This window comes from Humulus lupulus, chromosome 1 (genome assembly GCF_963169125.1).
Source record: "Humulus lupulus chromosome 1, drHumLupu1.1, whole genome shotgun sequence".
NCBI lineage: Eukaryota > Viridiplantae > Streptophyta > Magnoliopsida > Rosales > Cannabaceae > Humulus > Humulus lupulus.
In genome coordinates, this window is record NC_084793.1 from 228,992,309 (window position 1) to 229,012,336 (window position 20,028).

At 34.0% G+C, this 20,028-nt stretch overlaps 2 protein-coding genes across 2 annotated transcripts; both read right to left on the bottom strand.

Annotated features, from left to right (window-relative positions):
* Positions 1-36: 36 nt before the first annotated feature.
* On the bottom strand, positions 37-1,361 carry LOC133803998 (uncharacterized). Its single transcript, XM_062242137.1, has 3 exons — positions 1,020-1,361; positions 577-935; positions 37-498 (listed from the first exon to the last, which is right to left on the bottom strand). The coding sequence occupies exons 2-3, from the start codon at positions 925-927 to the stop codon at positions 37-39; spliced, it is 813 nt and encodes a 270-aa protein (XP_062098121.1). The 5' UTR covers positions 928-935; positions 1,020-1,361.
* LOC133830486 (uncharacterized) lies at positions 1,052-9,511 on the bottom strand. The gene is made up of 6 exons (XM_062260474.1): positions 9,284-9,511; positions 6,886-7,093; positions 5,062-5,295; positions 1,983-4,960; positions 1,791-1,896; positions 1,052-1,705 (listed from the first exon to the last, which is right to left on the bottom strand). The coding sequence occupies exons 4-6, from the start codon at positions 4,502-4,504 to the stop codon at positions 1,052-1,054; spliced, it is 3,282 nt and encodes a 1,093-aa protein (XP_062116458.1). The 5' UTR covers positions 4,505-4,960; positions 5,062-5,295; positions 6,886-7,093; positions 9,284-9,511.
* Positions 9,512-20,028: the final 10,517 nt, after the last annotated feature.

Below are 20,028 nucleotides of genomic sequence, written 5' to 3' on the forward strand. Positions count from 1 at the left end.
AAATATAGTTATTCTCATTAAAAATAAGTAATCCAATCATATAAAATGTAGTACACTTACTATGTTGCGAGCTACGCTTGTTGCCTCGGTACCAACCGGCTCACCCTTTTTGTTAGAATGTCCCGCCAACCACAACTGTGACCTGTCGATTTCAGACACCTCGAGTCCAAAATTTTTTTGTTGCAGCCTTTCCAGTGCCAACAAATACCCACCTCGTGACATATGATGGTTGTGTTTATTTTTTTTTCGACGATCTTGATGTATTTTTCTTATTTTCTTCCAATCATCAGTCATGCGTGAAACACAGAACTCATCCCATTCTGTTTTAGTGATCAACTGTGAGTAACCTCTTGGCATATTGAACGTCTTGATGGTCGGATTTGCATCAAGTACATCATAGATGCATACCTTAGTCAGATGGGATTTGAATGATCTCCATCGTTTTGCCGCCCTTGACATAATTTTTCTTTTTGATTTATGGTCTATGTCAAATGTAGCCTACAATTGAAAACAATACAAATCGTTAGTCTACATTAAAAATACAAACAACATATATTATAGTGATAGAGAAAATACCTTAATGATTTCCCAAAATTTTTCTTTGTCTGATTTAGGAACTTTATCCCAACTCGCGTGTGTGATTGAAGCACACCTCTTGATAGTTGATCCGATCATTGATCCCAATTTTGATCTCATTGTACCAATCACTTGTCCATATTCATTGAACTTGATCGGTACCTTAACACCTTCACTTCGCATTTTGGCTATGTCGGGCATGGTACATAGTCCCCTAACAGATCTCACATGCACTATAGCAGTGTCATCATTCTCCTCCTGACCAACATTATTTTCAAGTCCAGGAAGTGGACAATCATCATCAAGTCCAGGAAGTGGACAATCATCATCAAAACCTCCTGGATCAGCCATGGAAATATCTGAAAAGGAAACGATTATAAACAATGTTAATAGGCAATCGTCAATATGATAGGAAAATTAAATATAAAATGAACAAATCCAACCTTCAGAAGAAGAAAAAACAAGTCAACATTTATCACAGTATATGATCAACCCATACATCGTCACCATCAAAACGCAAACAAATATCATCGTCATCTACACCATCATCAATAGGGTATTCGGTAAGCTGTGGTTCGGGAATTGTGACAGGTTGTTGAAGGAGTGGTAAGTCATGTACATCATTCTCTTTGTCTCTCCAATCTATCGGTTGAGTAGGAACCACGACTGACCATTGCTTGTCTGATGGATCATTCACATAAAAAACTAGTTTGGCTTGTGTTGCCATTATGAAACGATCATTTTTGTGCCCAATTCGATTTAAATCAACTGAAGTAAAACCTAAATCATCAACCTTTATTCCCTTGTCACTTTTCACCCAATCACATAAGAAGACCGGCACTCTAGTTGTAGTATAATCTAATTCCCAAATTTCTTGGATTACTCCATAAAATGTCATATCACACTCTACAGGATTTTTGTCCTTTGAACTAGAGATTTGCACAGTTTTTGCTACAATACAAACTCCACTATTCTGTGTGGTTCTTACATTATCTCGTTCCAAAGTATTGAATTGAGTACCGTTGACGATGTATGATGGGTACTTAAACACATTCAGAGAAGGACCACGAGAAATCCACTTAACTATGTCTGACACATGACACGACGTGTGGGTCACTTCAATTGCAACCTTTGTTAAAAAACATGAAATAATAATTAATAACATGTCATGCAATCAAAAAAAAAGATTTAAAATTATTTACTCAAATCAATACCTTGTTCTCTAACCAAGTACTAAACGTACGATAGTGTTCATCTTGGATCCATTTTTGGTTCTTTGACTTAGATGGATATTTTTTCCGAAGCCAAACAAAATGATTCCTTCATAAATGTATGCAAAATTAGTATGAATCAATACAAATATCACAATAATGTTTTATGATATCATACTGTCTAAGATAACTTACTCGATGTAAGGTTGAATCTCATCAATATTTTGCAATACAAGACAGTGTGCTTCATGTCTTTCATCTTGAGTTATTGAGCATATAACACCACCTTTTCCACCATAACCACCATTACTTTTATTTAATGTAGATTGATCGCCCACGCTTGTCACACCATGCAAGTATTCTGAACAAAATTCAATGGCTTCTTCTGCAATATAGCATTCAACAATACATCCTTCGGGTCTACTTCTATTTCTAACATAACTCTTAAGAATCTTCATGTATCGCTCAAAGGGATACATCCATCTTAAATAAACAGGTCCGCATAGTTTAATCTCTCTAACCAAATGGACTGTAAGATGCACCATTATGTCAAAAAAAGAAGGTGGGAAGAATCGCTCTAAGTAACACAAGATTATAGCAATCTCCACTTGTAAATTGTCTAACGTTGAAACGTCAATCGTCTTACAACATAAATACTTGAAAAACAAACACATTCGTGTGATTATTTCTCGAACCTTTCTAGGTAGCACACCACGAATAGCCACAGGTAGAATGTGTTGGAATAGGACATGACAATCATGAGATTTCATGCCGACCAAATTCAAATTCTTCATATCCACCAACGTTCTTATGTTTGAAGAATACCCTTCTGGAACTTTAATATTGTATAGACAATTGCAAAGTTCTTTTTTCTCATCCTTAGTGAGTGTGTAACAAGCTGCCGGTAAAAATGTTCTATTAGGGCCAGCTTTTGGATGTAGGTTTTTTCGCAAGCCCAATGCAGCCAAGTCTTTCCGAGCTTTAATACCGTCCTTACTTTTACTTGGAATATTTAACAAAGTTCCTATTAGACTATCACACACATTTTTCTCAATGTGCATGACATCTAAATTATGTCGCAAAAGTAACTTTTCCCAATATTCAAGCTCAAAGAAAATTGATTTTTTCTTCCAAGGACTTGTAGACTCATCCGCACTAGTCAAACTAACTTCAGTCTTATCCTTGCCAACACTCTTTCCACGACCCTTCTTCTTCTTAATTGGACAAACAATAGGTTTTCCTACCTTAAAATGAATTACAGATACCTTATTAAGTACTTGATTCCCAGTCAAAGGAACTGGAGCCAAACCAAACTCTTGTTCACCATTGAATGCATTTTTCCAAGTTCTAAAATAATGTCTCCGGGGCAAGAATTTTCTATGTCCCATATAGCACACCTTGCGAGAATGTTTCAAATATTGAGAGAAAGTCTTCTCCTCACAAATAGGACAAGCTTTGTATCCTTTTACACTGTAACCAGATAAATTTCCATAAGCGGGGAAGTCGTTGATTGTCCATAACAACACCGCTCGAAGGGTAAATTCTTCTTTTCGGTATGCATCATAAGCCCTAACTCCTTCATTCCATAAAGTTTTCAAGTCATCAATTAGGGGAGCTAAGTAGACGTCAATATCGTTACCAGGTTGTTTAGGTCCAGATATCAGCAAGGTCAGTAAGGTAAACTTCCTTTTCATACAAAGCCATGGCGGTAAATTATATATGACTAGCATAACAGGCCAACAACTATACTTACTACTGAGAGAAGTATGAGGATTAATTCCATCCGTAGAAAGAGCTAGACGAATATTTCTAGGTTCATTGGCAAATGAAGGCCATTCAAAATCCACTGTCTTCCACGCTGGTGAGTCAGCAGGATGTCTAAGTCTACCGTCCTTTATTCTCTCATTCGCATGCCAAGTCAAATTCTTAGCATGATCAACATTTCGATAAAATCGAATCAAACGAGGAATTGGAGGAATATACCACAAAACTTTTGCTGGTACTCCTTCCTTAACTTCCTCTAAATTCCTTTTCTTTTGCCATCTGGACACACCACAAGTAGGACACGAATTCGCATCTACAAGGCTATTCCGATATAATATGCAATCATTAGGACAAGCATGTATTTTTTCATATTGCAAGCCTATTGAGCACATAGTTTTCTTAGCCTCGTAAAATGATACGGGCACCTCGTTTTCTTCAGGCAGTAAATCTTTCAAAAAAACTAACAATTCCGTGAAACTCTTATCACTCCATCCATTTTTGGCTTTTATATTGTACAATCTAAGAAGGGCTGACAACTTTGAAAATTTAGTGCAACCAGAGTAAATCGGCTTTTCAGCGTCATTAAGAAGATTTTCAAACTTAACGGGATCTACTTCTGATTCATAATATGCATCGTCAATCATTTCATCTAAATTATCCTCACGATCCAATTGCCTATAATTCCGATATTCATTCATCATAGGAGGGTCCGGAGTAACATGAAGCTCTTCACCATGCCAATACCATATTTTATAACTTTTGTCTATCCCGTGGAAATATAAGTGCTCTTTTATTATTGTGGCAGTCATCTTTTTCATATTTCCACACTTACTACAAGGACAACAAATATAGTTTGGATCTTTGGCATGATCCAAACTAAATTTAAGAAACTCATCGACCCCTTTTATATATTCTACTGACATCCTATCAGCTGACATCCATTCTTTGTCCATATTGCGCCTATTTGTTTTAATAAAAAATTAAAATTAAGAAAATAAAATAAAATAAACATACAAAACAAAACTAAGTATAAAAAAATCTATAGAAAATCGGGCAGCATATCCCCTAATTTACTAGCCTAGCCATCTGTCCCAATCAACACCAATATATCAAACAAATCAAACAGCACACAAGTTTTCATCCATATATCATCGCAGCACACAAAATTCTCAGAACCTACTTCACTAAGACATGCAAGTTCTCAATCTTCCGTTATCACCACAGCACACAGAATTCCCAGAACCTACTTCACTACGGATGAATATCTAAGATATTCAAACTCCACTAAAGTAGTACAGTTATCATTCAAAATTGTAAAATATTGAATTTTTTAAAAACTAAATCAAATGCAACATACCTCTTGCAATTAGCTACCAATCCAATGCTTTAAAACCAATCAAAATATTAACCTATTCATTTTAATCAACATTATAAAACAAGAAAAAAGTCAGATGTTGACATGCTCTTTTAAAAAAGTTAAAATCAACACAACAAATATATGCATACATACTTGTATATTCTTTTACAAGTCACACTTGTATCAATAGCTATTACTTTGGACTGCACACTGCTCTGAGACATCAGCAAGTGATTTGAGATTGCACTTAATCAAGGCTTCAACAAAGTAGCAAGTTTCATCTTCCGTGTTACCTTCAGGAACATCTACCATAAATGATTCTATCACCAAAGTCCCTGGTCTTCCATCAATTATTTCTGGATGAAGAGAGACAATTGAAGAGTAGTTCTAGAAAAAAAAAACAAAGAAAAGTTGAGGATCAATGGCTTGGTTTAGGCTGCCTGCAATTAACATAACCAAGAAATTAGTATATATATACAGTATATATAGTCTACTCCTTAACTTTCCTATGGAAAGTTTATCGAATACGAGTAATCATGTCACATTATTAAACATTGATCAACAGAACTTGATTATACTCGCTAATCAACAGGACCAATTTCTCTTTTCACAATACTTCACATGGTGCACAAGAAAACAAATCATATATATTGCATAATTAGAAGTTTTCTTGATTGAAAGAAAAAAAAAAAAAAAACTCCACATAACAATAGCTGCAAGACAAAGAAAAATTTAAGTTTATATGTGCATGAAGAGTACCCATAAAACTCTCTTCTAATGCAAAAATTACAAAAATATGCTAATGAATCACTACCAAGACTAAAATACCATATTCTTTTACAAGTGTGAGAAGGAAATGAGCACTCTTCATTTTTTTTTTTTGGTAAACTGGTTAAGCTCTCATTTAATTTGATCATCAATCTTTTTTGCTTCATTCAATGACCAATTGCAAGGAAGTGGTCATCTTTCTCTCTAGTAGTATTACTTAGCTTTAAGTGCATTTTTAGCCACTTGTTTGATTTTAATTAGAGCTGAGAATCTATTTGATTTTATTTGTAATAAATAAGATATTACCTGCCTTTAGAATTTAGATGTGAAAACAAGACTTCTGTTAAGTAGAAACAATTCCATGTCTTGCTTGGGGAGCACTCTATAGAATTTTCACATATCCTAACTAACACATAAAATTCAAAACAACCCTTTTTTTGTCAACACACAAACAGTACTTTTCTACCATCTCATTAGTTTTTCTGGCCATTTTACTACATTTATTCTCTAAAAGAAATGTGCTAAATTAGTTAAGTTGTTCTTAAATCCCCTGTACTTGCAAACGTCACTACCATTCCATGATTCAAGAACGCCCTTTGGAGCTTTAGAGATTTTCTCTTTGGGGAATTGTGGTATCACAGCCCACTCCATTGAGTACTATGCATCGAATGAGAAGTGGAAAAATGGGGAGTAATGATGAAGCAGAGGAAGGAATTGATCTCATATCTATTTTCTCAATACAGAGGCTGCTTGGGATTATTGGGTTTTCTCAATGTGGAACACAATAGTTAATATATAGAGAAAAAGAGAGTGGGACTGAACTGATTAAGCTAGTAGACTTGTGGTAATTCTAGGGAAGAATAGTCAACACCTCCTTTCCAATCCATTCCACCCAAAAAAGATAAATAAAATTTAAAAAATTAAATCAAGTAAAAGAATAGTCAATAAACTCACGAGCTAAACAGATGGAAAAAAAAAACTGACATAAACTTGTTTTGTCCATAGGTTTAGCTGGTTGCACTTCGTTTTCAAAGAGGCCAATGTCTCCTTTTTTATATATATTTATATATATATATATATTTCTAGTCCAAATAATTGATAACACATCAAGAAGTAGTTTAACAAAAGTAATATTATGATGCATACATTAATTCGGGCTCATTTTTGAAATGAATGTACCTCTAATAAAGAGAAGTTCTTCCTACTTACAAGTTTAGGTAAGTTGACAACTAACACGTACAAGCCAGGACTAGTCCTCCAGGACAGGCTGCCTCTCAAGCTCAGTTAGAAGTTCTGTCAGGGGAGCTGTGGTGCCATTGTCAACCTCATTTCCACCCCTGCACTGAAGCAATTGTTCCCGTAGACTTTGTACAAGCTCGTTAAGTTTCCGTATATTTTTCTCCTGAGAGAGGATAATCTGCAGCAGAGTAACAAGATAAGAATTAGGGTCATAAATCTCAGAGGAACTTTCCAATTTCAGATTAAACATCCGATAATCAAAAGAAAAAGGTAGCAAGAAATTAAAAAGAGAATCTTCAGATAAAATGTGACAAGAAAAGTTTAGACACAAAAACAGTAAGCACTTCTACTCAACCAAAGTTAATAGAATAGAAGTCAAGTCAAAATTTTCCGAAAGGGGCCATATGAAATGACCTGCGTATCTACAAGTGACATTATCTAAATAAATTCACTCTTTATTAAGTGTTAATAAAGAGGTCACACAGATTATTCTTATTTGGAGATAAAATTATTTCATACTTTTGGAATGACAAACAATTAATAAAATATAAATAGCCAGTGAGCAATTTAAAATACACATGATATATGTAATACTTTATCCACAGTCCACACAAATAAAATAGTAAATGACACAATAGGGGTAGTTCCCAAACTCCAATCATGGTTCTCAGAGCATAAAAACTGAAGTATGATACTAATTAAGAAGAACACACAAGTAGTTTGGTTTGGTCGACACTTGAAAGCCAGATAAACATTTATATAAATATATATATGTATATGTATATTTATATTTATGTACATTTGTAATTTGGCATTTAGCATATTCAACTACAGGTTCTCTCATTCCAACCATGATTTGCTTACATATGCAAATTTACTACTTCTAGATCTAGACATGATTAGATATATATATATAGTAATAAAATATTTAATTTTTTAATAGTTGCAGGCCATGAAATCTCTCTATCTTCATTACAAATTTTTTAATAGTGTCATATTTTCCCAAATTGATCTCTAGAGGATGATGTGACTGTTATATGCTATGAAGAACATGACCATTAATATGTTAGTCTTGAAGAACAGCTCCAAAAATGGTGCCTAAATCTCCAACTTAAACTCAAGAGTTCTCTAATATGACATGACCATTAACAGAGATCAGAAGAATGGGCAATCAAGTATTAACAAGTAAAAACAATCAATTAAAAAGAAAGTCAGAAAAGAAATTCAGGCATTGTGTGATATGCTCAAAATCACCAAATCAAATTTTTTTTCTTTTTATTCACAAAACTGGTTCCCACAGTTTGAGAATGTAACCTCAATGGCATGTTTTGAGGCTCATTCAGTGCACAACTCTGTTATGGAACTAGTGTACTATACAGTATATATATACATAACAGGATATATATATAAGCAAAGAGAATGACAGAAATCCACGACTCTGTGTATATTACTGTGAAGATTGTGGTGTGTGTATATATATATATATATATATAAAAGCACAGCCATTTGGCAACCTGTACAGCATTGCCTGTGCCTTTTTTCAAAATGAAGACTTCATTTACTCCAAGCTAGCCACCTAAACATTTTAATAATACTAATAGTATATAACTTCTAGATTTGACAAAAATAGCATTGAGACCAAAACAACAGCAGTCCACTTAGCTACACTCTTAATTTCTCTGTTCCAATGACTAGTTAATTTGGTTTGTATCTTTTTAAGAAAGATCTCTGATATTAGTTGTTCTGTTTTGCACTGTAATTTTTTTTCTTTCACTTTTTACTATTGTAAAGAAAGGGAAAATGTTAGATAAAAAAGAAAAAGAAAAAATAAAACTTTCTGTTTGAATTAACAACGCTCTTAAATTTCTCTTTGAATTCTAGTTCATGCTGTACTTTGGTCTAAATTCACAAGTACTTTACTGTCTTCTATTCTATTTGGGTATATTTTTCTAACATTTATAATATATATAAATCACCAAGCCTGGACTGATTGGATAAGAAAATTGTAGAATTTATTGCTGTATTCATGTGGAGGATGACATATATTACCATAGATTAGAGGTTCAAATATATATATATACATATATATATATATCACATTCAAATGTATAATTAATTGAAACAAACATATTATACGGACAACAATATGTCTGTTGGCTGACCAAACAATGGTTTTCTAATTCTAGGTGTTTTGTTAAGAAAGAAGCCATTTTTTTTTTGGATTTGGTGGCAACCACGCCAAGTGCAAAAATCTCCAGATGGAGATTGCCATTTTGGAGTGATGAACCCAAAGCGATGTAATTCCTTTGAATTTAATCAGCAATAGTGCTTCTAGCAGACCAGAGCAAAATCAAAATGAAATATATACCTGGAAATCACCGAAGCACGCCGAGAGACGGAACCGTGAGCAACCAGCACCCCACGCCAAGAAGCACGCCGCCGGCGAGACTGCTGAAGCCGAGAACCCACCTGCCGTCGACACCGTTGACCACCGTCACTGCCGTTCACCTACAGCCACCGTTCACCTCTCTACCAGCCCTAAATGTTGTAATTTTGAATAAATCCCCAAATGTATTGCTGATAGTGCTCTATTGTGTTAACCTGAAAATTTCAAAAAATTTGATAGCTTTTTTAAGTGTTTTATATAATAATTTTAAGGACTTACTTTGGGAGTCCTTAATACTCTTTTAGGACTTGCAGAGAGTCCTAAAAGAGTAATAAGGACTCTCAAAGCAAGTCCTTAAAATTATTAAGCAGCACACTTATTTTTTAGCTTATATTTTTTTAGGACTTGCATATTCTTTTAGGACACTCATTGCGAGTCCTAAAAGAGTATTAAGGACTCTCAAAGCAAGTCCTCAAAATTATTAAATAAAACACTTATTTTTTTAGCCCAGATTTTTTTAGGACTCGCATATTATTTTAGGACACTCATTGCGAGTCCTAAAAGAGTATTAAGGACTCCCAAAGCAAGTCCTCAAAATTATTAAATAAAACACTTATTTTTTTAACCCAGATTTTTTTAGGACTCGCATATTATTTTAGGACACTCATTGCGAGTCCTAAATTGTGCTTTTTCAGGACTCTCAATAAGTGTCCTAAAAACTCTAAAAATATTTTTAAGGACTTGCATTTAGGTGCGTGTCCTAAAAAAGTGTCCCGTAAAGGGTATTTTGTAGTAGTGGTAGTGCACTAGTCTTTGCAGCCTTTGCTGGTTGGTGTTTTGTCCATCTTTCCTCTTGTTTCTAGCTTTCTAAGACGAAGCTTGGTTAGCTTCAGCCTTAGCTGGATCAGCAACAGCAGCAGTAGTCTTCTTTTCTCCTCCCTTACTAGGTCCACCCATGATAGACTCGAAAGTCTGAAGCTCGTTCATGAGCTGCGTCAGATCATAGTTGACTAGATTACAAACGTGTGGAGACGGTGCCATCCGAGCATTGGCATATTTCTTGGTGGCCTCAAAATGAGTCTGCACAGACTTTACACCAAACATGTCTTGGAGCTGATCCATGATTTTGTAGGCCGTCTCGACACACTCCATATTTGTCTTGAGAGTGTCGACCATACTAGTCAACATGCAGTGTCGTGCCTTGTTATTAGCCGCCTACCAACACTCTATTTATCTCTTACAAACTTGGGAGCTCCTTCAACTGGAACTTTTGGGGATTCCTCAGTCATGATGAACTTGGAGTCGTCACCAATCAACACCATGTTGATGTTCTGCTTCCACTTAAGGAAGTTTTCTCCAATGAGTTTGTCCATAGAAAGTTGAGAAAGGATGGGAGTACACAACCTTACTTAAAACTACCAGTTACCAATAAAATAGAAATCAATCACATTTGCTCAATAAAATTTCTATTCACTCTAATTTCAAGAAATAGCACAACATATACCATAAATATGTAAGATATGAAAAAAAAAATATCAAAATAATCATATCTCTATTTCTTTAGGTTTTTAACTATTCTATGATATCGTTGTCCCAGTTGGCGAGAGTCAAAAAAATATCATTAGTTAAATAGAGTTGTAAACTCATTTAATAATGGACACCATTCTTAACAACCTACTATTCGATCAAAATAAGAAAACAAAATCTCTTATTTTATGAGCTAGACCCACGATTCCGATAATTAATTGTTTTAGTCCTAGTAGTCATCGTAGGGGTGAGTCGAGTAGAATTTGACCTGTAATTATCTATCTTTCGAAATCTAACATTGTCAAAATAACTAATGAACACCTTCTAATAACTCTACAAAATAGAGTTATTTTACCATATTTTATATGCTAATTGTTGCTTAATTCTTGAGTTTTTAATTAATTTATTAAGTTTTAAAGTAATTTTGAATTTATTGAGTTTATTTTGATTTTATATATTTTTGGGTGTTTTTATAGTTATTTTGTTGTAAAATATTGTAGTGAATTATTTGAATTATTGTTGTTTAATTTGAGGTAACAAAATGATGTATTATTGAACTTAAATGTTAAATATAAATTAAGTTTTAATTAATATTTTTATGGAACTTATATTGTATATTTTATTATTGAAAATATTTAGTTTTAATTTGATTTATGTTATTTTTGTAGAGAATTTGTTGCATTTTTGCTCTTGAAAAGTAAGAATAATGAAGGAAAAGAAATGACATTTTCATGGAAAGAAAGGAAAAAGTTGGCAAAACTGAAAACAAAGCCAGGCCCCTTCAGCTGGCCCAATCCGCACCCACCAGGCTTACCACCGACCTGGGCTGCCTATTTCCTCTTCAGCCCAGCTGCCACCTTTCCCAAGGCCCACGCCAGCTCTAGCCCATGCTCCTAGGCCCGCAAGCCTCAGCCAGGCCCGCCAGCTATCCCCGGCCCAACCTCTTCTGCCTGCTTCAATCTGCCTAGCACAACACCATCCGAAGTCTTCCTCTCCTCCATGGACTGCTCCACCAACCAGCACAAGCCCAGCTCGCCCAGGCCCATACGCAGCCATGCCCAGGCCCAAAGCCCCTTCAGCCAAGTGCCACCAGCCAAACACTCAGCCCAGTGGCCACACACCTTCGGCCCATAGCAATAGCAACACAGCTGCCACAAAGCTGCCATTTTCTCTCCTTGAGCCCAACATAGCTCATTTGTCCCCTTTGCCCAAAAATGCCAACTTTTTACCCAAACTTTTCCACAAATTTTACCCCAAAATTATCATTACACTCTATAAGTTATCCATATTTTCCATATTATTATTAATTTAATCAATTTAATTAATTTAAATTAATTATTTTAATACTCTCATTTTGGCTATAAATAGGGAATTTTCAAGATCATTTAGGTGTGCTTATTTTGGGAGAGGTTGCACCACAAAGTTTCTACACTTTCAAACCACTCTATTCTCTTCATCTTTTTCTTCTTTTTGGTCATGTTTCTATGAGTTTTTAGAGGGAAATTTTGGGGGTTCCTCCTCCAAATTTTCCTATTTATGTTTGTAATTTTTGGGTTTGTAATTTCTATTATGGTTATGACTTTCTAATCTTTTTAAGATTATTAAGGTGATGATGAAACAATATGTAACTAGATAGTATTTATGTTGTATGTTGATTTCCCATTTGTGCAACAAAGTTTATGGATTTTTTTTTTCAAATATCTTCTTTCATCTTAAATATCATGTATTTATGGTTGTTACCACATATTTACACTTTGTTCTTCATTAGTGCAAAATCATAATATTCTTTAATTAAGGTGTGCCATTAAATTGTGCACATCAAATGCTTAGAACAAAAATATTATGTTTTGCCTTATAAATAATATTTATTGATTTATTTGTTATTTCATTAGATTGTTTTACATTAAATACTTTGAAATTATATTTTTTGAAAAGTGAAGAAAAATCCTATCTTTTTAGAAGTAATTTGTACTTAAAATTATAAATCTATTTGGAAAATGATAGTTTGATTTATTTTAACTATCACTAAAACTTGGGAATCAATGTACTTATAAATATTATTGAACTTATATTTTGTGGATTCTAATACATTAATAATCTTCTTTTACCATCTTGATTTCCACTATTAATTTATGTTTATATATTGTTTTTAATTTCTTTATTATTGTCTCTTATTTGATTTTCTTGTCACAAATTCTCATGAGCTAGGTTAGAATTTATTAATTTTGATTTAAAATAGTTTTTTTTTTTTTTTTAGACAACTCATTTGGATTCGATCTCGTGCTTACACGAACACTATATTTCATATACGATTCGTGCGCTTGCGAGTTATAAATATATAAAACATACTCGTTTTGGGTTCATCAAGTTTTTAGCGCCGTTGCCGGGGAGTTGCAAGAAAAAAAACGAAATTTATCTCAAGGTTAGTGAATTCTTCTACTAGTTATTTTAATTTTTGCACCAAGAAAAACTATATAAAAAATATATATTTATATAAAAAAAAAAGATATAAAGAAAATTTGGGACGGTTCTACCACCCATAAAAAAATTTACTTATTTAGTTATATTTATTGTTTTTTTTAGTTGACGGCACTTGTGCCTCCTATCTTTCTTTTTAATTTTTATAGTTGACGACACTTGTGCCTCCTATCTATCTTTTTATTTTTTATAGTTGACGGCACTTGTGCCTCCTATCTATCATTTTAATTTTTATAGTTGATGACACTTGTGCCTCCTAATTTTGTTTTAATTTTATTTCATTTATAACTTTGTTAGTTGACGGCACTTGTGCCTCCTAGCTTTTATGTTCTTATTATTGTTATTTTGTGATAGTTGATGGCTTTTGTGCCTCCTAACTTTTTATTTCATTATATTGTTATTAGTTGATGGCACTTGTGCCTCCTAAATTTTGTTTAATATCTTAACTTTGTTTTTGTTCTCTTAATTTTATTTTCTTGTTCTTTTTACCTTAATTGTCATTTAAAAAAAATTAGTTTGTCATTTACTTTTTACCATATGAATCATTTTAATTATAGTTGGAATTCTAAGTACAACTATTATGTGCAATCAAATTTAAAATATGAAGAAACTAATGATATGCATGATTATGGTGAATCCTTTGATATCCCATTTGCCCCCACCTATAATCCAAATTTTTCATGGAGCCATACCCAATCTCCAATGAATCAAGAGCATGAATTCAACATACCTAATCAAAGTCATGCCCAATTTGACCTAGCATATCCCATTCAACAAGAAACTCGCCCATCTTTAAAGGATACCCTACAACAGTTCATGCAATCAACCTACCAAATCTTACTAGCGCAGTCTCAATCAATCTCAAAAATTGAGACAATAGTAGGACAACTTGCAACTGTTATAGAGCCGGAAAAATAAGTTTACCCCAACCAACACATTCCCAATCCAAATATTCAAATTGAAAATGAAAAGGAGAATGAAGTTGTTGAAGAACTTGTAATATGCATCCAACTCCTTAATGAAACAAAAGAATTGGATGAAATAATTCTCGAGGCTCATGAGGAAAGTGAAAAAGATATAATTATATCTCAAGATCCCATAATTGAACAAATTTGTTTATTTACTCAAAATGAAAAGGAGTCTAATATAGATATGCAATTTTCTTATTTTATTGATATTCTATTAAAATTGCATATTTCTAATTTTCTTGTAGGTGTGATGTTATCAACCATTATTAATGACATTTGCATCAAAGTCATAACTCACCCTACTAATGAAATTTTACACCATCGATTGGGTGTAGTTTGAAAGAAAAAAATTATAGTCGAGCTAAAGACTATAAACTAAAGTGCTTTGTGGGAGGCAACCCATATTTTTTATGTTTCATTTTATATTTCACTTTTGTTGTATGTTTTTTCATGTTTTTCGAAAGCTCGAAGGAAACTTCTTGCCTAAAAGAAGAGAAGAAAACAAAGGAGCCAAATCAATGAAGCATACATCCAAGGGAGTAATTCTTAATTTTTTCCATTTTATTAAACATCGAGGACAATGTTTCATTTAAGTTTGGAGGTAGTGTGTGTATGTATTTTTCTTTGTGTTCATGTGCTTTTCTTTGTGTTTATGCATGTTTTTTATTTGTTGAAAAATTCAAAAAAAAAAATCATTTTCTTTGTTTTATTAGGAAAAAAAATATTGGTGATTTTCATTTTCCGATGATAAGAATTATGATTAAAATTGTACTTAGTTCTTAGAAAAATATAAATAAATCTTAAGCTTTGTTTTTAATTTTTGAGTTAGTTTTGTTTAATTATAGATTTTTTTCCCATTATATGACACATTTCTATTCTATTTGAACTATTATGATATTTGGACAAAGTTTATTTAAATATTAAATTCTTTAAATCTCTAAAAAAAAATGAAACATCCTAGAATTTGCTTGATTATCTCTTGAAATTTATTTATTTATTTATTTTTTTCATAAGCTTGTCTAATGTAACACCCTGGTTACCCCAGAATAGTTACGGTGAACCAAAAATTTGACTCGCTACCCGAGTCCTTTGGTTAAAAACGTGCTCTAAGTGTTATTAACAGGCTAAGGTGGAAAATCAATAAAAAGGAAAGGATATATTTTATTAAATGCATAAAACTGTACATGGGCCCATAAAAATATTTACAAGTTATTTACAACTCATAAAGGTCATTACTATTTCAAATTTACAAACCCGTCGACCTAAGCGGAAAAATAGGGTAAACCCCCTAGTTCCTCTAAGAATTCATTGGCCGTGGTGGTCAAGCGGCCGCATATGTACACATCACCACCTAAGCTCTCCACTCAAGGCTGGGTGAGCTTTTCTTTCCCTTTACCTGCACCACATAGCACCCATGAGCCAAAGCCCAACAAGAAAACATAATAACGCATATAAATAATAACAACTGATTATTATTATAATCACATGGAGCTTATAGCTCTTAAACAGATGTGTGATTCAACACTTGAGGTTCTGGTAAACCATACTGAGTGACTGACAAGCAAGTCACTAATTTAAGCAGATGAGTGACTGCTGGGTAAGTCACTAGCCTTACAGATGAGTGACTGCTGGGTAAGTCACTAGCTTAAACAGATAGGCGACTGATGGGTAAGTTACCAGCTTAACAAATGAGAGACTGGTGGGTAAGTCTCTAACTTAACAGATGAGTAACTGATGGGTAATTCACACAAGCGCTTTTAGTTTTCATCGAACTTGAGGTCGGTCCGGTATTAACGCTCCTCTGAGTCATTTAATGCAGATGTCGATTTAATCTAATCTTTATTGGCTTGCATTGAACACGCTAAGGCCGTCCTGACTTATGAGTCAGCACTGTGTGACCAGTGCCCAGTACCACTGCCGAACTTGACTAATAAGTCATAGCTTCACAGTTGATACTAACACCTTTGCCAAATCTGACTAATTAGTCAGTACCATGCACAAGTGAGCAAGATTTGCTAAGCATTCAATAAACAATCCATGTCCACATTTACACATTCAACATGCCTCATGAACAACCATGCATGTCACATATGGGGTGCAGTTTTCTTACCTCTGGTTCGAGCGATAATAAAATAAGAACGATTCCTGAGAATGATTGACCTTTGATTCCTTAGCGGTTACCTAATCATAACCAATTATAACCTCCATTAATTAAATTCAACAATAAAAGGGTCTTAACCTAAACCCCACTCTCGGGACCTCAAAACATGCCCACACGGTGAGTAGATTTGATCCCGAGCCTTAAGGATTGAAACCCTGAGCCAAAAACACTTAAAAACACTCAAAACAAGACTTTGGAGGAACAGAGTAGCGCTACAGTGCTGCTCCCTAGCGCCCCAACGCTATACTCAAAACCCCCAACCGCCCACAGAAAGTCTTGTGTAGCGCTTTAGCGCCCTAGGATGGGCGCTGTAGCGCTACCCCCAGACCAGCTTTCCCCTGAAACCTCCTTCTTCGACTCCTTCGATTCCAACCTGTTTCCAATGCTTCCAAATCCCATTCTTGGTGCCAAATGAATCCAAAAACCATCCTCACATACCCCAAACATCACAACCGTAAGAACCCTAGCCAAATCTCCCAACAAAACCAAGTATTCAACCTAGAAATCACAGCTGAAAACTAGAACCAAAACAGGACAAACCAGAGAAGTCAATAGCTAGAAACTTACCCCAAGCTCTGCTTATGATGCTCTTCAATGATGGAACACACTCCCAAACTCCCAAGGCTTACTTCCCAAGCTTGAATCCTCAAGAATGGCTCAAAAATCACAAAGAATAAGGAAGGAAAATAGGTACGAGAGAAGCTTGAACTTATGCTTTGTTTTCTACTTCTTTCTACAGCCAAAAATGGTTATATCTATCCTAGGGGTGAAAAGACCAAAATACCCCTAGGTCAATTAAAGGTTTCTAAAGGCTCCCAAGGGCAAAATTGGTATTTCCCACCTATCTCGTTAATCATAATTAACGCTCTTCAATTCCCGCTATTCTCGATAATCTCAAACATCAATAATTCATATCCCGTTATCCTTTAATTCCCGGCAACGCTCTAATCATTAAATTCACCTTGAGACTCATCCCGAGTCCCGAACTTAAACCTGTTATGACTAGACCGCTAATTAATATTCCAAGATCGTCTCATGCCTAAAAGCTCGAACAAACCCACATTATAATGTAGTCTCAACAATATGTCACCGACATGCATACAAATATACAATTACGCCCTCAACGGGCCAAATTACCAAAACACCCCTGTAATGAAATGTGGACCCACATGCATGCGTTTAACATCATATTATAACATAATTCACATAAACATGCATATAGTCAATTAATGGCATAATTAAACAGTTATGGCCCTCCCGGCCTACTAATCCAGCCATTAAACCGCATTAGGGAATCCGGGGCATTACATCTAATGTTCACGTGATGATTTGATGTTTTTGTGTTTGTATGTTAAATATCTATTTTGAAAACAATTTTTTTTTAATTAATTACATAAGCTTTACTTTTATTTGTGATTTTCTTTGAACTATTTCCATTATGTAATTTTCGACGTAAACATTTTACATCACCAATTAAAATAAATGTGTTTTAATTTTCTTTTGCTTGAGGACTAGCAAAACTTTAAGTTTGGGGGTGTGATAACTCTACAAAATAGAGTTATTTTACCATATTTTATATGTTAATTGTTGCTTAGTTCTTGAGTTTTTAATTGATTTATTAAGTTTTAAAGTAATTTTAAATTTATTGGGTTTATTTTGATTTTATATATTTTTGGGTATTTTTATAGTTATTTTGTTGTAAAATATTGTAGTGAATTATTTGAATTATTGTTGTTTAATTTGAGGTAAAAAAATGATGTATTATTGAACTTAAAAGTTAAATATAAATTAAGTTTTAATTAATATTTTCATGGAACTTATATTGTATATTTTATTATTGAAAATATTTAGTTTTAATTTAATTTATGTTATTTTTGTAGAGAATTTGTTGCATTTTTGCTCTTGAAAAGCAAGAATAATGAAGGAAAAGAAATGGCATTTTCAAGGATAGAAAGGAAAAAGTTGGCAAAACTGAAAACAAAGCCAAGCCCCTTCAGCTGGCCCAATCCGCACCCACTTTGCTCACCACCTTCCTGGGCCGCCTATTTCCTCTTCAGCCCAGTAGCCACCTTTCCCAAGGCCCACGCCAGCTCCAGCCCGTGCTCCTGGGCCCGCAAGCCTCAGACAGGCCCGCCAGCTGTCCCAGGCCCAACCTCTTCAGCCTGCTTCAATCCGCCTGGCACAACACCAGCCGAAGCCTTCCTCTCCTCCACGGGCTGCTCCACCAACCAGCACAAGCCCAGCTCGCCCAGGCTCATACACAGCCATGCCCATGCCCGAAGCCCCTTCAGCCAAGTGCCACCAGCCAAACACTCGGCCCAGTGGCCATACACCTTCGGCCCACAACAGCAGCAACAACAACACAACTGCCACAAAGCTGCCATTTTCTCTCCTTGAGCCCAACATAGCTCATTTGTCCCCTTGTCCCCCTTTGCCTAAAAATGCCAACTTTTTACCCAAACTTTTCCACAAATTTTACCCCAAAATCATCATTACACTCTATAATTTACCCCTATTTGCCATATTATTATTAATTTAATCAATTTAATTAATTTAAATTGATTATTTTAATTCTCTCATTTTGGCTATAAATAAGGAATTTTCAAGACCATTTAGGTGTGCTTATTTTGGGAGAGGTTGCACCACAAAGTTTCTACACTTTCAAACCACTCCATTCTCTTCATTTTTTTCTTCTTTTTGGTCATGTTTCTATGAGTTTTTAGAGAAAAAATTTGGGGCTCCTCCTCCAAATTTTCCTATTTATGTTTGTAATTTTTGGGTTTGTAATTTCTATTCTGATTATGAGTTTGAAATCTTTTTAAGGTTATTGAGGTGATGATGAAACAATATGTAACTAGATAGTATTTATGTTGTATGTTGATTTCCCATTTGTGCAACAAAGTTTATGGATTTTTCTTTTTCAAATATCTTCTTTCATCTTAAATATCATGTATTTATGGTTGTTACCACATATTTACACTTTGTTCTTCATTAGTGCAAAATCATAATATTCTTTGATTAAGGTGTGCCATTAAATTGTGCACATTAAATGCTTAGAACAAAAATATTATGTTTTGCCTTATAAATAATATTCATTGATTTATTTGTGTATTTCATTAGATTGATTTACATTAAATACTTTGAAATTATACTTTTTGAAAAGTGAAGAAAAATCTTATCTTTTTAGAAGTAATTTGTACTTAAAATTATAAATCTATTTGGAAAATGATAGTTTGATTTATTTTAACTATCACTAAAACTTGGGAATCAATGTACTTATAAATATTATTGAACTTATATTTTGTGGATTCTAATACCTTAATAATATTCTTTTACTCTCTTGATTTCTACTATTCAATTATGTTTATATATTGTCTTTAATTTCTTTATTATTGTCTCTTATTTGATTTTCTTGTCACAAATTCTCATCAATAGTTGGAGCTAGGTTAGAATTTATTAATTTTGATTTAAAATAGTTTTCTTTTTTATTTTAGACAACTCATTTGGGTTCGATCTTCGTGCTTACACGAACGCTATATTTCATATACGATTCGTGCGCTTGTGAGTTATAAATATTTAAAACATACCCGTTT

What these genes read in the sequence shown, in the direction of transcription:
- LOC133803998 (XM_062242137.1), bottom strand. Translation starts at nt 927, where the DNA reads ATGGCTGATCCAGGAGGTTTTGATGATGATTGTCCACTTCCTGGACTT. An exon ending in AATTTTGGGAAATCATTAAG is followed by an intron (nt 499 to 576) that starts GTATTTTCTCTA and finishes TTTCAATTGTAG; the next exon opens with GCTACATTTGACATAGACCA.
- LOC133830486 (XM_062260474.1), bottom strand. Translation starts at nt 4,504, where the DNA reads ATGGACAAAGAATGGATGTCAGCTGATAGGATGTCAGTAGAATATATA. An exon ending in GAGATTCAACCTTACATCGA is followed by an intron (nt 1,897 to 1,982) that starts GTAAGTTATCTT and finishes ACATTTATGAAG; the next exon opens with GAATCATTTTGTTTGGCTTC. An exon ending in GTACTTGGTTAGAGAACAAG is followed by an intron (nt 1,706 to 1,790) that starts GTATTGATTTGA and finishes TTTTTAACAAAG; the next exon opens with GTTGCAATTGAAGTGACCCA.